The sequence below is a fragment of the Plectropomus leopardus genome, chromosome 1 (assembly GCF_008729295.1).
Source record: "Plectropomus leopardus isolate mb chromosome 1, YSFRI_Pleo_2.0, whole genome shotgun sequence".
NCBI classification, from domain to species: Eukaryota; Metazoa; Chordata; class Actinopteri; order Perciformes; family Serranidae; genus Plectropomus; species Plectropomus leopardus.
The window spans coordinates 38,500,103-38,516,916 of NC_056463.1; the positions used below are offsets into that span (position 1 = coordinate 38,500,103).

The 16,814-nt window shown below is 41.0% G+C and overlaps 1 protein-coding gene across 2 annotated transcripts in view; it reads left to right on the forward strand.

The window, feature by feature from the left end:
- The first annotated feature begins 2,297 nt into the window (after window positions 1-2,297).
- Window positions 2,298-16,814, forward strand: part of efl1 (elongation factor like GTPase 1) — a 79,622-nt gene continuing 65,105 nt past the window's right edge. Inside the window, exons 1-11 of one of the 2 annotated variants that reach the window (XM_042484801.1) lie at window positions 2,298-2,838; window positions 2,931-3,081; window positions 4,522-4,589; window positions 4,688-4,772; window positions 6,229-6,362; window positions 6,841-6,978; window positions 7,200-7,414; window positions 8,736-8,859; window positions 12,169-12,248; window positions 14,293-14,429; window positions 14,551-14,673. In XM_042484801.1, coding sequence (XP_042340735.1) covers window positions 2,991-3,081; window positions 4,522-4,589; window positions 4,688-4,772; window positions 6,229-6,362; window positions 6,841-6,978; window positions 7,200-7,414; window positions 8,736-8,859; window positions 12,169-12,248; window positions 14,293-14,429; window positions 14,551-14,673 — 1,195 coding nt within the window. In that variant the 5' untranslated portion in view covers window positions 2,298-2,838; window positions 2,931-2,990. Of the gene's footprint in view, window positions 3,082-4,521; window positions 4,590-4,687; window positions 4,773-6,228; window positions 6,363-6,840; window positions 6,979-7,199; window positions 7,415-8,735; window positions 8,860-12,168; window positions 12,249-14,292; window positions 14,430-14,550; window positions 14,674-16,814 lie in introns of both variants that reach the window. The other variant, XM_042484793.1, reaches the window with a different exon arrangement.

A 16,814-nucleotide genomic window follows, 5' to 3' on the forward strand; every position in this document is an offset into this window, starting at 1 on the left:
TCTTAAAGATGTTGGCTCCCCCTGATGGAATGCACTGTAAGTGTTTTCATGTGTTCAATTATAATTAACCCCTCCTATGGGCTTTCTTTGTGATACTGCTGCATGTAAACGCGGAAAAGGGGCGTTTGGCCTGAAACGTCCTGGCAAAAAAAATTAAAAGTTATTACTGGAGTGCTGTCCTGATCTTGACTGTGTAATTCCTTTTTAAAAATACCGTATCGTTACCACGTTAGATTGTGTTTATATACTCGGTCCTGATTTGCTGCCGTCTGTTTTACACTGCCCCTATATATAGTTGATAGAATACTGATTAGATAACTAACTAGTCTTTTGGTATTTATCGCAGATAATATTCGATCAGTAAAATTCATTTCACTTTGATTTGTCCGAAAACTGAAGTGATTCACAATAAGTGAAAGAAACCGCTCTAATCATTAAGGAAAACAGTCCAACATCAGTAAAGTACAATTTTTAAAAAGCTACATAGCCTGTTTTTGTTTGTTTTAGTGAGTGGACAATAAATATCTATTCTATTTTATCCCACAGGCCCCCAAAACAAAAAAGAGAGTTCATTCAGGTAGGTGGTGTACAAGCAGACTCACTAATAATAATAATACTAACTAACTAATATGCAGTAGGTCCCTATATACACAATATATAGAGTGTAGCCTTATAAACTTTATTGTGTTTGTATGAAAAGTAATGCAGTAGAAATAAAAAGTCACGCACACACACACGCGTATGTGATAGAGATACAAGCCTATATACAAACACTCTCATGTCTATACAAAGTAGGTGATATATTGTCTCCCTCCTCCTTTCTCTCAGAAAGACTTCGACAAAGGACAAAGCAGTGTATCCTCACTTCTAGCTCCTCTGGCAGGCCGCCTCGCTTGCTCCTCTAGATGCATTTGGAATAGGAATATGGACATCCTTCAAAATGAAATGCTGAGATTGATTTACGTACAATAATAATTACTTACTTGCATCACTGCACCTACTAAGGCTACTTAAAATGATAAAACCTGTGTGCACTCTTGTACAAAAATCCTTATTTAGACTTTGATGAAAACTGAGCATCAGCATATGGGCCAGTTGTGTGAATGCTGATACAGCATTCATACACATTATTATCTGAACGTTTATACTGATTCAGTAAGCTGTTTCACACATTAACACTTCAGTTTCCAATTTTTCTTTAGAAGTGCAGTGAAATGCATTTGTGCCTTAAGATTCCAGAATGTGACCACTGCATTGCAATTTCAGCTGTCAGCATTCATACAGGTTTTAGTTTGAAATTAACCTTCCACAACTCACAAATATGTTCGACATAGAATAGAATAGAATTGATATTAATTGTCAACCATAATGTCAAAAGAGTGTCACATCATTCAGACACATGCTAAATGGCAGTAAGTGCATACTTTGTTGAAAGAAGATTGTCTCAAACTGTTTTGATAGTGAATGAAAGTATTGCTGTTTAATATTTTAGCAACACTTACAGCCTGAAAGATAAATAAACCCTAAATCAAATGATTGGTGTATTTTACACACGTTTTATTATTTTTCATGCATATGGCATACATTTTGATAAGATTGTGTTTTTCTTTTGTTTAATCAGTGAATTTCCAGCTCAGCTCCTACAATTAGTCTAAAATACACTGTGGAAACTAAATTGTTACATTCAGACCATTAGGTGCAAAAAATGCTCCATTAAAACCCTCCATTAAAACCCTCAAAGCATAAAAACATGCATTGTATTATTTCTGGCTGTCATTCTGGGCTTTTGCTTTGGAACTTGTCATTTTTATTATTTTCCACCTGATTACATAACTTTTACCCTATTTTACATATGGAGAAAATACATGCTAATTCCATTAGGTGCACTTTCACAGTGCATCTAATGACTGACATATCCCAGAATGTCAGCAGCAAAAAATGAATAATAAAACAACAATATTAATAATTTCTCCTCTCTCTCTCTTTAAAAATTATACATTAATATTATTCTCTGCTTTCAATTATTTTATTTGTTAATCAACATATATACTTTGCATGTGGTATATTGGAAATAATTAATTTGCGTGTTTTTTCCATCTAAAAACATAGTGTTGTCATGACAGAAACCTGGCATTTAAAGGGTTAAAACTGTAAAAATGAATGAATAGATTAATGATTAGGACTGATGTTGATTAACAAATAAAATAATTGAAAGCAGAGAATAATATTAATGTATAATTTTTAAATCTTGATTTTTGGTAAACGCGTTTTTTATTATTTTATTTTGTTATGGGGAATGTGTTTTATCTCACCTGTACCAGTACCGACGTACCGGCTTACAAGCTACAAAATGAGGTCGCAGAATAAAGTTGTTTTTTCCCATGTTCTCTGAACGCAGCACCTATGTTAGCAAGGGCAGGGGCGGAGTTAATGTGCCTCATCAACTTCCGGGAGAACAGCGTGAGCTGAGAATGTCCACATGTGTTTAAAACCAGGGTATATTGTCCCGGTCCTTCCAGTGCTCCCAGTCCCTTCTAGTTTGTGAGTGGACTCAGCGGCACCGCGTGGACATTGTGTCTCAGATTCAGCTCTGGTCTGATTCTGCTGTCTCTGAGCAGTGTGGATGAACGTGCCGTTAGCCTCACAGTTAGCGCTTACTGCTTGTCACAGTCCACACAGACAGCAGCGTGGGGACCAAAAGTCCACAGAAAGACCTCACCTTTTGTCTTCATTGTCTCCGAGTTAACAAAGTCCGTGTTTAGAAGCCAGCAGCTGCTCAACTGTCTGTCCGACGAACTTCCGGCGCGCTTCTGAGGCTAACGTTAGCAACAACAGTCTGTAAGTAAACGAGCCGTCAGTGGGACACAACTTCATGTGACGCAGACCGTGTCCCTTCACTGTCCCCGTGTCACCTCACCGGAACGTTTCAGCATCAGTCAAACCTTGTCGGGGAAAGCAGGTCGGTGTTGGATCAGTGTGAGGAGCTGGCCATGGGACACACCAGCCTGGACAAGATCATCGCTCTGCAGAGGAACCCTGCCAACATCAGGAACCTGTGCATCCTGGCACATGTGGACCACGGTGAGCTGACAGCAGACCAGTTTCTGAGTAGTGAAGCAATCCCCTTTACTGCACACGTCTTTAGTGTACACATGATGACAGGCCAGGTCTCATTTCACTTGTAGGCTACCACACTGGTGTTTAGAAGGTGCTCAGTACCTGTCCTTTGTAAGATGTTTACATAGAGTGTCAGCTGGACTAACAGTTTCCGGCTCATACAGGTGCAACCACTGAGTGTCGACTATCTGTCACAGCCTCTAAAATCAGGTAAAAGTAGCTGCTGCTCAACAAACACTGTACAACAACAACAACAACAACAACAACAACAACAAAACTCAGATATTGTATCATTATATGTGTTTTTTTTTTGTTTTTTTTACTGGTTTAAAGGCAGTGTTGTCATTTTCTTAACCATTTGCCTTTCATCACCTTAGAATTATAAAGTCACATATTGGTTATTGGATATTGGCATATAAACATATTGGTTAAAAAAAAACCCACACAACTTTTCCAGATGAGTGAGTCCAGTGCTTTGTACTGTGTTGGTGGAGCATATTGTCATTGATTAAGAGATAAAAGAAGTTCAAAACATCAACCCTAAGTAGAAATATTTTTCTTATTGTGCTCAATGAATGAATATTGCATACAGTGAAAAGCATTGTCTCCATCTGCTGGTGGGCCATCATGTTGAGCCTATGCAGAATATGATTTTAATTCCACTATAGAGGAAACTTGATGATCACTAAAATTAGGTGGGGAACAGAGTGGATATATTGGTATCGGTGTCGGACATCAGCCAACTGTTTTGTTTTATCTGCACATTGGATATCAGCAAAAAATCCAATATAATGCATCCCTACCTCAGTTTATATATTTTCTTGTATGTGTTGTCTCCTCCATAAATTGCTGAAAGTCTGATTCAGACAGCTGAGCAGCGGCTGTGTAGGAATATGAAAGTTATAGGATTGAGAAAATGTAGAGCCAAAGGAAAGGCTGTGTGATGGCCAAGTAAACAGGGAAAAGTCTCTAAATGCAGCGTCCACTCAGACTGATGTTGTATTTTTAGGTGAGTCTTTTTTAAAGTGGCTAAAATGCGTTTTGACATCAGCCCCCCTCAACAGCAGAGTTATGCTGAACTTTTGGATGTGAGTTCCGACTGTTTCTGCAAACAGGAAGCACGATGAACTCCAGCTACTGTATGTGATAAAATAACCATAGATCAGTTTCTAATATAACCGCACTTCAAAAACATCAAGCTGTCGCTTTAACATCTCAAACAGTCCAAAAGTTACAGAAAAGATTTTAAATTTAAAATGATCTAAAGCTGAGAAAAGCTGTAAGAAATGTTGTGCTTCTTCAGAGGTTTTTCTTGCTAAAAGCGTTTGGCAGCTGTCAGCATGTTAAGGTGAAAGTGTGTGCTGTAAGGTAGTGAGGTTATTTGAACCATCTGCCTCTTTGCAGGTAAAACTACTTTGGCCGACTGCTTAGTGGCGAGTAATGGCATCATATCCAGTCGCCTGGCTGGGAAGGTACGTGGCTTCAGAGACTCCAGAGAACTTTTGGACAGTCACATTGTTCACTTGTTGAGTCATGACGTGTGTTTATTTGTGTTGTTTTAATCTCCCAGCTGAGGTATCTGGACAGCAGGGAGGACGAGCAGCTCCGAGGAATCACCATGAAGTCCAGCGCCATCTCTCTGCATTACACACATGGTAAGGCCACTTTTCTTAGCCTTGAGGTCAAATCCACACAAAAATATTTCATTCAGTTTGATGCCGTTGCCATGTGGTGTTCTTTTCATTTTAGGACTATTACAAGATGATTTACTGCGTTTGTTTTTTCTGGTTTTATGTCAGTCTGTTTTACCTTCTTCTGAGTTAGTGTATGATTTTTTAGACAGTTTTTTTTGTTTAACAAATCTATATCTATAATCTATCTACAGGTAAGAACCACCAGAGCATTGTTGTGTATTCAGTTTTAATTGCAAAAGGCAACAGTGTAACAGTAGCAGAGTAAGAGCAAGGTATCAGTATTTACAACGAAAAATCTTTTCTCCCAGTATGAATAACTATCAAATTGAAGACTGTAAAGTGAGGTCCTTCCTTTTGGATTGTGACAGACTTACACCAGATCCTGACATAGATTGTTCTGATATAGCTGATAATACGTTGCTGTCAACCTCTACTGGAACCTCAACGTAATGATGGCAAGTCAACATCATTTTTTCAGCAACTGTATCTACAAAAATCATCAACAAGACACAAAAGCAACATTCAATGTTTGCTACAATGTTTGATTATGAATTGACCACAACTGTCAACCAAAACATTGTCAGGTGAAGTGAATGACTCCGATCTTCTTGTTACAATGTTCTGCTGGGACATGTTTGTGATGCACTCCGCCCAAATAAGCAAGCTAACTTAAATGCTTTGTTAAGGAAGACAAAGCTGGGTTGCAAAGTTAAATTTTTACATTTTATTGTCATTCAGCATGTTAGTTTATTACAAAATATATTCTAAACCATGTTTGCACTCTGACGGTTTATGTGTTTCTGTTTTATGTGTTCATTAAACAATCTTCTACAGTTTAAATAATGAACCCTCCAGTTCCTTCAGGCTTCAGTTATGTCCAGGATACTCCTCTGGTAGCATTATCATGTTACATAGTGCGATAAATATTTATATCTCTATCAGAATGGAAAAAAGTGATAATGATTTTGATTTTGTGATAATGATTGATAATCGTCCAGGCCCACTGTGACATTGTTTTGTGTGATCAAACTGCACATTTTCATGATCCTGAGCTGGTGTGCTTACACATGGTCTGCAGTTGTGAGGCCGGTAGGATGTTCTCAGATTCATGGAAACAACACGGGAGACGTCTCAGTGTGGTGAAATGAACATTATGTTCACAGGCAACAATTCCTGCAGTCTGCCTACCAATGCATGCTAGCTCAAAACCAGTGTCGGAAGATTTGTGTGTTGTGTTAAAACTTGCATAGAAAAAAAGATCATCATTAATAAAAAAAATGTTAGTTGGCTCTGAACTTCACTGTTAATCAAGTGAAGTTTGACATCACTGTAAATAAAAATCTGATCAGTTCTCCGCTGTCTAAACAAAGGGATTAAGGATAAGGCTTGAGTGTTTGTGTGTTTTTTGTCTCCTCAGAGGATCGCGAGCACTTACTGAATCTGATCGACTCTCCCGGTCACGTTGACTTCTCCTCAGAAGTGTCCACTGCTGTCAGGCTGTGTGACGGTGCCATTGTAGTAGTTGATGCAGTGGAGGGAGTGTGTCCACAGGTAAATATCACTGCTGCCTGAAAGTCTCATTTTGAAGGAAAAGGCATTATCAGTGTTTTCAACAAGTCAAGTCAGTTTTATTAATAAAGCCCATTATTACAAATGACAGTTTTACAGCATAAGGCATCCCTCTGTCCTTAGACCCTCACATCAACAAAGGACCCCCCCCCCCAATTAAAACCCTCTAAGGAGGGAAAAATGGTAGAAACCTCAGGAAGAGTGGCTGAGGAGGGATCATAAATAACAATTAAATTACAGTAATGACAAAGAGAAAGGAGAAAGAGAGAGGGGAGGGGGGCACAAACTGGTATTTATTTATTTATTTTGAATTGCAGGGTCGATAGTTGATCACTTAACCACCAATCAGTTGATTGATGAAGTATTTTTTGCCCCTTTAAGACACACCCGGGATCCAGAGCTATAATGATGGGACATGTGAGATGTGTTTTCTTACCCTGGATGTGTGTACTGTGTGCAGACCCAGGTTGTGCTGCGGCAGGCGTGGCTGGAGAACATCAGGCCTGTTCTAGTTATCAATAAGATAGACCGACTTATCATGGAGCTGAAGCTCACCTCCCAGGAAGCTTACAACCACCTGCAGAAGATCCTTGAACAGGTGAGGAGCTGTCATCTCATACAGGCCATACTCAGTATACTTTGACTGCATCACCTATATGGAAGCCCTCTGTAACAGTCTGAGCCGCAGTCACACTACAAAAGTGAAAGGCTAAAGTGTACACTGTGTCTTTAATCATCAAAGCCATTGTGTATTCTCTTTTTACTCGTGTTTTATAGGCTGCTGTAACTAAGTGTCGGTGTGCATCTTCCTCATTGTAGGTGAATGCAGTGACAGGGACTTTGTTCACATCCAAAGTGCTGGAGGAGCGAGCAGAAAAAGAAAAGGAGGAGGAGAAAGAGAGCGAGACGTCGAGTGGAGATCAGTTTTATGACTGGAGCGCAGGACTGGAGGAGGCGGACGACTCCCAACTCTACTTTTCTCCCGACCAAGGAAATGTGGTTTTTGCCAGCGCCATAGACGGCTGGGGTTTCAGGTGAGGCTGCTTCCTTCTGTAATGATGACAGCATTTGTAAAGATCAGTGTGAAGGGCCTGAAGCCTCGTATCCACTGTCCGATTTTGGACTGTCCCAGTAAAAATAAATAAATAAATAAATAAATAAATTAAAAAAAAGGTCATCATGAAAGAACCGTGGCGATATCTTTGGTTGTGGCTCTGAAAAGGTGGTCCATGGTCTTGTCATGGTCTTGCAATCAAAGACAGCCTGGGGTAAAAGTGTCAGAAATTTGGGATGAGAATCTCGCTGTGTGACAGCTGAAATGACCTCATATACTAATAGGTCAATGGAAATGCAGCATGAAATGACACACTTATCAGCAAGACTCTAGTGAATGCTAGATGCTAATAGATGCTAATCCTTACTTCGAGCTCTCGTTGCAAAGGTGGCGTGTTGGCCTCTTTTCCCCAGCCACGAGCGCGTCAACATTCTCCTCCTCCTCCTTCTCTTCCTCAGACCTTTTTGACTCTCAAAACTGCCACAATATTAAGGCTCGATTTGTTTGTTTACATTTTGCCTTTTACTACTACAGCGGCGTAGATGGATGAGGCACACAGAGGATGTTTGTTCTTGCGTTGATGTAGATGGATGCAGGTTGTAGCCTGTGGTTCAGTAGGTGATGTCATCATACAGTCTGCATACATCAGACTCGATCATACCGAAGTTTATTGGATCCATGTGGAACAGTGGAGCTGCACTAAACTTATAAGATTACAAAAATCTCACAGCTACAGGCGGCTGAAGAGGGAACAGTTCCTCTAATGTAGAGACTGACTACAGAAGGCAGTTTGCAGGCTGCTGATGAATGACTCTTCAGTCATGATATGAGTTATCTGCAATATATCCACAAAGTGCTATAAACTACGAACACTCAGTTTTCTTTCCTGATCATTCAGATGAAATGACTGGGCCCCAGTCACCAACCGTTCTTAAGAAGAAATGTCTTCAAACTCAGTTTTTACGAAGATTCTGACCTTTACCGATGTTTTCTTATTTAGGATATTTTCTTAGGAAAGAACAGAATCTGCACACACTAAAGAACACTCTTACACACATTTTGTACCGACATGTCTGTGCAGAATAATGGGTTCCTGTGTTTTCTGCAATACTATAACTGTATAATATCATATGATTTATATTACAATCACATTTGTATCATTATTTTCATTATTTAAAAAACACTTAAGGCGATAAACACTGCAGCACTGGTTGTAATACAGGTCTTTGCTTTTCTGGTGTCTGTGCACTTGCATAAAAACTGTGAATGGAAGACTGAGGCTGTGGTTTTGTGTTTTGTAGCATTCAGCAGTTTGCCCGCATCTACAGCGAGAGAATGGGCATTAAGGCAGAGGTGCTGCTCAAAACCCTGTGGGGGGATTTCTACCTCAATGCAAAAGCAAAGAGGATCATGAAAGGAGCTCAGGTAATGTAACTATGACTAACTGTTCTTTTTTCCAACATTTTTAAACTTTCTCCCATTTTCTGTTTTCCTAGCTATGTGTTTGACATATTCTGTTACTGCCAAAAAAATATTATAATACAAAAATAATCTATATAGCCATAAGTGGCAATTCTGGCGTTCAAGTCAGTATTGGCTGTTGAAAGTTGAAAGGTGTGAAAGATGAAGAGCTTTGACAGTTTCTGACACCTGCATTAACAATGACAAATACATTTTTGTAATGATCAGACAGACGTTCATTCATTCACAGCAAAATCTGTGCCGTCCCCTCGCTTCTGCGGGAGCAATAGCTTTAGCTTCCCAAATTGGAACCCATTGTGCTTTTATTTTGAAGGCCCTGTCTGTTTGCTGTGGACTAGAAGCTTCCACTCAACAGCTGGATGTTAGTGTTAGTATTAAGTTAACCTGTAACCACAATATGAGGATTCATCACTGCCAGCTGGAACAACATGTTCTCACTGCGACCTCGTCACATGGTGCCGCTCTGTCAGTGATTTTACATGTCTACTTCCGATGTTTTAGCTATCCGTCTGTGTCAGCTGTTACGTTTTCGGATTCCATTATGGTGATGTCAACAAAAACACATGATGGGATGAAGCAGCACGGTCCTTATGTTTACACAACAGTGCGGACTGTCGTGATGGTTGGGATTAGGCAACAAAGTCACAGATGGTTAGGTTTAGGCAAAAGAGGCACATGGTAAGGTGTCCAGCTGCGTTGTGAAGTGACGGCGCCCGTTCGCGTTGCATGTGGATGTGCCCGGTGCTTCGGCAGCGTACAATAACAACGCCACCAATTCTGTCCAACCGCGTTCTCATAGGACACCGCCCATACACGTTGCATGTGGATGCCGTAGGTGTCTTTTGTTATTCATACACTGAAAGCACTGATAGAGCGGTGCTATTTGAGTTTAGAATGAGAACAGGTTGGCTGGAAACAAACGAACAGTTTACAGTTCATGGGCTGCAAAGATTTCCAAGTCGCACTGGTGCTCCGTGGTCACATAATGTGACTATATAGTCTCAATCGGACCTCCTACAGAAAGAAAAACACAAATGTCACCTGCTCACACTACCACTACTACCACTCATTAACTTAGACTGTTACTGCAGCGCCGTTAAACCTGATGATTTATTCTCTGTCAGCTGGAAACTAACTAACAGCGCTCCACTTTGTATATTAATTGTATATGCAAGTCATTGTAGTGCTGCGTCTTGACTTTTCATACCCAAATCACGTCCAGGGTACGAGCTCCTCTTCTGTGTCAGTGTCTTGTGTTGAATCTTCTTGGTCATTATTGCTTTTCAGCTCCTCCATGTTTGTTTGTTTTGGTGCTGTGCATTGTGTAGATACCCCCTTGGCCACACGAATGGATGCAAAGCATGATTAGATGACATAAATGAAGTAAACAATATAGCATAATAGGAAACGATAAATGTTTTTTATCATCAGACAATATGTTTTGTCATATTGCATCACTTCACTACAACATAAGCATTCTTCTTCTGTAGGCAGAGGGTCACAGCACCCACAGGAACGCCACCAGGCAACTACAGGCCAATGAATTCAAAGTCCTCATCCATGTTGTGGAAATCAGATAAATAATTATTCAAGCTAGTGAAAAGTTTTAGACAACACTTGACCATGTTTTCTGTAAATTACTCTGGTTACTATACTGCCCCCAAATCTACCTCATGTTTCCACTGCTCCATCAGGATCTAATAATAGCAGTTCTGTGACAAATGGAACCTTCTCTCGGCTGAGATACATTGCAGACGGTGCGTTGTTGGCGGCTGCTGCTCTCTAAGCCTAGTATTCGACCAATTTCAAAAATTATTTTCCACATCAGTGTCTCAGACACACATTTACATGAGAAATAGGTCCAGTTAAAAAAAAATGCTGAAGTTGTCCTTTAATTAAAAACATCCTCCAAGTTCAGTGATGTTTAGACAATGCACATGTTTGGAAAGGAGTGATTTTAAGATAATTCTACTTAAGTAGTTCATTGTTATGTCCTGTGATGTTTGTATTTATTGGACAAACAGTTTCTGATTGATGGTGTGATCTGTGTTATGCCACGCACATTATTTTAGGGCTATATCCCTTTTTAAGTTTATTAATCTATATAAAATATTAAAGGCAATGACACATCTACAACTTTGTGATAACTTCTGATAAGCTGGGTCCAGTAATCATCCACAGAAAATGTGTTAGTAATCTGTTGAATGGTTAAGGAGGACATGTTAAATATGTGTTTTTAAAACAATCAACATGGTGTGGTGGTGCCCCCTATTATATTATATAATTTAAAGGTGATTTTACATATTTGCTTAAGCATTAATCCCCAGCTCTACATTTGTAGGGGTTATAAATCTAGTGGTGCCTACAGACCAGCCAATGACAACATTCAGTTGCAGTAGCCAAGTTTGAGCCAGTAGAGGGCAGACACTCTGCACATTTATAACACAAGCTGTAGAATTCAAATACTTAGCGCTCAAACGTCAAGACGTGGACCTGGGTCTGTCAGCAACACTAAGCCCCCATGTATGTTGGTTTTCATCTCCAGCAGGTGGTCTGGGGCTCGAGTCAGTCTTTAACAGCAGCAGAGGAGAGGCATTGTAGGAATGTTTGCCTCACTGAAACTCACACACTGATATGGAACTGTGGGATTCTTGTTCAGCTATTTAACAACAGCACAGGCAAATGAGCAACACATAACAGATCCTGTGGTCCAGTAGTGACAGGCATTATGGGTAAACGATGATATCGCATCGTCATGTCTGATATTAAACTAAGCAACTGTGGAGCGATTGAATGGAGAAAAAACAGCCCTCTGTCCTTCCTTCCATCCCTCCTTTCATCCTTCCTTGCTTTCTCTCTTACTTCCTTGCTTCAATCCATCCATCCACCCTTCCTTCCTTCCTTCCTTCCTCTCTTCTATCCGTCCTTCCATCCGTCCATCCATCCATCATCTGTCCTTCCTTCCCTCCCCCCTTCTTTCCTACCTTCCTTTCATCCCTTCATCCATCCCTCTGTCCGTCCCTCCATATGTCCCTCCGTCCGTCCTTCCTTCAAAGAACAAAGAGGCTGTGAACCAGACGATGGATTGACTATATCATCTATATCTGTGCAGTGCAGTGTTGCAGTGTTGCAGTGGTCCTGATATCTTGAGTTTGACTGAACTGAAAATGAGAGCTCAGTCAAACTTTTCTTTGTTTCTCTCCGTCTCTCTTCATTCACCCTCTTGTGTTGTGTGTCCGCTCTCTGCTGCAGGCCAAAGGAAAAAAGCCACTGTTTGTGCAGCTTGTGCTGGACAACATTTGGAGTTTATATGATGCTGTTGTCATCAGGAGGTAGGTCAATGATACTACTTTATGTTTAAAAATCACAAGCAGTATTGGTGTGAAATTGATGACTTCTCTGTTGTGCTGGGATGACTGAAACAGGAAGCTATACTGTGGTACATTGATAGGGCAGGTCACAGTCATTTACCTCTTCTCAAAAGGTTTGCAAGTACATTGTCCTACAGATGCTAGATAATGATGATGATGATGATGATGATGATGATGATGGACAATGCAGAGATATTTACTCATGAGAAATATTGCATAAGAGATAAGAGATATAGCTGTGAAATCATTTTCAAGGATTGAGGATGCAGTAGTTCAATTTTCTGACAAAAAGATGGAAAAAACTGAAGGAAAGGTGCGTTGAAAGGAGAAAAAAAAGCAACATGAAATGATGAGAATCAGTGGCCACAAATCTGTTCCTGTGACATTACAACCAGGTGTTTCTGAATGACCACTATTTTCGAGCCATATCAGTTTATTTCAGTGCCACATTTAGCAGATTTGCTTACAGGGTTGAAGTAAAATCCTTGCAACATTCTTGACGTGCTGACCTTTTGTGGGAACAGAGAGCCAGAGAGTCCAAAAACAAAGGAAGTATCATAGTCTATTAGCAGTGTTTTACCATACACTTAAATTTACATTCAGGCAGCTCTACTGAAGACATGGTTACTTTTGCACAGTGTGAGCGAATAAGCTAGCTTGGAGAGACCAACTACAGCTAGCATATCAATCTTGTCTATTGGTCACTGCCACCAGCTTTCCAAATTTATCAGCTTTTTACATTTCCTGAGTGTGACTGAATGTGATGTCAGGAAGAACTTTTATGGCTCCCTGTTGCTTTAGTTTCTACAACAGAGGTGAAGAATGCAAAGTTAGCAGGCCATAGAGCCACAGTGGCCTCATGTAAAGGAGAAATTTGCCATGTTTCAACAGGATATCCAGTCAGTGTTGATGGCAAATGCAATCAATTGAAGCAATGAATCTCTTAGTATGTGCAGTACTGGCAGAGAATCTGAGTTTTCCTTCTTGTTCAGTTTTTATTGCAGTTCCTATATGTACCAGGATGCATTGCGCCCCAGCTCCTTACACTCCACCCCCAAATACTCCCCAAACCTGCCCAGCACGTGGAGGTTGGCGTCTATAACACAGCTTTGTTTACAAAACTTAAAGGCATGTAAAATAATGTACTTCACTGTTCAACCAGAGCAACAACATAGATTTAATAAAACTAATGTTATAAATAAAACTAATAAATAAAACTAATCTGTTTCAACTACAAACAGCTCAACAACCGGTCACAGGTAGCTCCAGAACCTCTCACAGTTAGCTCTAGTGAAGAAGTGTTGATTTGCAATAAAGAGTATACATAAGAAGTTCATTAAAACTTGAGAGAAAAAATAAAACTTGCCCAAACGGTCATGCTAGATTAGTCAAATGTTCCAGTAATCAACAATTTTAAAATAAATATCAACAAAATCTCTATGTGAAACACTCCTCACGCTGTATTTTCCCCGCTAACTCTCAGCTGATGGCAAGCGGCTGCTCAAGGCCATTCCTCAGAGGCGGAAACAAAATAAAATAACATAAAACAGCCGGCGATGTACTCTAATTATCAGATGTTTGTCTAATAGTGCGGCTGTGGTCTCCAGCACACCTCTCTCTAAGTAAGGAGAAAAACTTTGACACAAAATAACGCACCCATAGCTTGTAGTTCTTCCGAGTACCCCAGACATCACCAGTTCATGGACTCAACCCCCAGAGACACGGAGTACACTATTTACTTTAGGTCATACTGTACCCCAAACTGGATAGATGAAGTTCATGTTGAAAAATGGCAAAATTCTTGTCTAAGGGAACAGCAGATTGATATAAACGGGTCTTGTCCTTTGAGCCTCAGACTCTCAAAGTCACTAGTGCTAAAGCTTGGATCATGTGTGCTAAAGCTTGGATCATATTATGCAATCATTCCCTTTAAGTGGTCAGACTGTGTTCCTCTCCATATCCTGTGGTCTGACTGTAAAGACGTCTTATGTGTTACTGTGACTAGAGACAAGGAGAAGGTGGAGAAGGTCGTGACATCACTGGGGGTGAAGGTGATGGCCAGGGACTCTCGTCACTCTGACCCCAAAGTCCTCCTCTCTGCCATCTGCAGCCAGTGGTTACCTGTGTCCCAGGCTGTCCTCTGTATCCTTTGTCTTGTGTCTTTATCTGTCACCACTTCCTATGCTTGTGTGGCTGCCTCAGTGGAGCATTTTTGGGGATGTTTGTGCATTTTGTCTCAAGCGTTCTTTAACACAGACTGCAGCGATGGTGTGTGAGAAACTTCCCAGTCCCTTAGACATGACGGCAGAGAGGGTGGAGAAACTGATGAGTGTCGGTGCACGGCGATTTGACTCCTTGCCTGAACAGACGCAAGAGCTGAAAAGAGGTACAAACACATATGTGCAACCGCACACACACACACAAACTTGCAGTGGATCTGTAGTATTGAATTAATGGGGACCTCCACTAATTGTACATAATAAGGTCAGTTAGTGTTTGTGAAGAATATTCCTCTGCCTATCTTGTCTGTGGCTCTGCAGAGGGGCTTTTGAAAGAGGTGGTCATCCACTCAGTAGGGAGGCTCTAAGTAAAACATGCTATCAGTTGCATCATGGCAAATGTAGGATCCAGTGTTTCTAGGGCTGGACTAATTCCAGAATACATGTCAGGGTATCCCAACATCTGCTACATCCATCTTTATGTGCTTTTTTATTTCTGTCTCTTGTGTGTCCAATATCTCATGTAAATGTCATACAAAATCCCCTTTTAATATCAGCATTTTGTAAAAAAATGCAGAAACTGTTCTTAACTGAATAAATGCTCCTTTGACACAAACACATTTCTCACTCATTTGCATATTTCACACATATGCAAATGAAACAATCACGCCTACACTTACAGGTAACTTTGATTCCTTGGCTGTCTGAAATGATGTAGACACTTATTATAATTAGGGCCCCAGCATTGATGGCTGTTGGGGGGTGGGGGGCTGATGTAATGCAAGTCATTATGAGGGTTAATGGTAAATGGATTGTACTTACATAGCACTTTTTCAAGTTTTCACATTCACACACTGATGGCCGAGGCATGGTGCCACCTGCTACTCAGTGACCATACACCACCACACACATTTGCACTCACACTTTGATGACGCATCATCGGTTGTTGACAAGAGGAGCTGGGGATCGAACCACTAACGCTCCAATTAGAGAACGACTCGCTCTACCTCTGAGTCACAGCCGGCTCGTGCTTCAATTAAGCATTGAACAATGTGAGGACCCTATAAAAAATGATCCTGGCTCGAGGACTGACCGGTGTGAGAACCTTGAAATCGACTGCGACTGGTATGAGTACCGTCACGTAGTGCAAGGCAATGTTAGTATAAAGGCCTGAGCACGAAAAGCAATGCAAGGACCCTGTTGACATAACTATGTTTAGGCCTCGAGCATAAAAAGACAAAAAACGCACCAGTTTTGCACGTGTGTTGTTATTGCCTCAGGCTGTCAGAAGGTGTGACAGAAGCCATGTGTTCCCAGTGGTGCAGATAATCAGTCACCTGCTCTGGGGACACAGAGATTCAGGGATCAAATCCCCAGGTTGGAAAGTACCACAACTCTTTAACAACCCTCACTAAAACCTTGACAATACACCAGAAACGATCTGGTTGATGTGTGATTTCCTTCAGGTTTGTAATCCCAACAGAAAGTTGTTGTGTACAGTATATTTGTGGCCTCCCTCTGTCTGCCTTCTGCTTCTGTGGCTGGTTTGCTTCGTGGCCATGAAGCCGGTAGGGGGGGTTAAAGAGGTCGTCAGGAAACTATCTGCACCTGGCTAGACCTCCTGTTGCTGCCCTTCTGTTGTAAACTGTGGTTTAAAAGTTAACATGTCATATGCTGTGGTACTTTAATTTCCAAATTAAAATCCCCTAACTCCTGTGACAAATCTCAAATCTCAAATTTAAAATATATACACCTCAAACAAGAAACAAGAATTTCATTTAATTTATAATCCATCCTGTTGAAACCTACCATGACCAACAACCATCAGCTGAGTTTCTCAGTAGGTGAGTGTTAAGGTCCAGCCTGTTCTCTTTCTGAAGTCGTCAAATACTGCCGCTTTGACAGTGCTGTCGGTGCACAATCCTGACCCCCAAAGCCACCTTTCACGTCCACATGATACGCCCCTCGATGACGTTGGCAGAGAATGAGGCCTGACTGAACTGGTCGCAGTGTTGTTATACACTGCCAGACTGCTGGATGAGACCTGCCGTGGCAGCCTGGTTCACGAATGGGCAGCGTCATATAAGAACGCTGTTGGACAGAAGCTGGTGCATCTGCATGATACACAACAGAACTGCGTCAGGTTGAAACGCTGCCAGTAATAATATAAGGAGCATGAGGGTGGGTGAGAGGGGTGGTGGTTTGGGTCCAACAAGCCCCGGACTTTCATGTGGGAGTCTGGCGTTCATTCCTGTCTGAATGTGATATTTTTGTTGATGTCCTGGCGTTGGTTGTCGAGGGCTTTTTT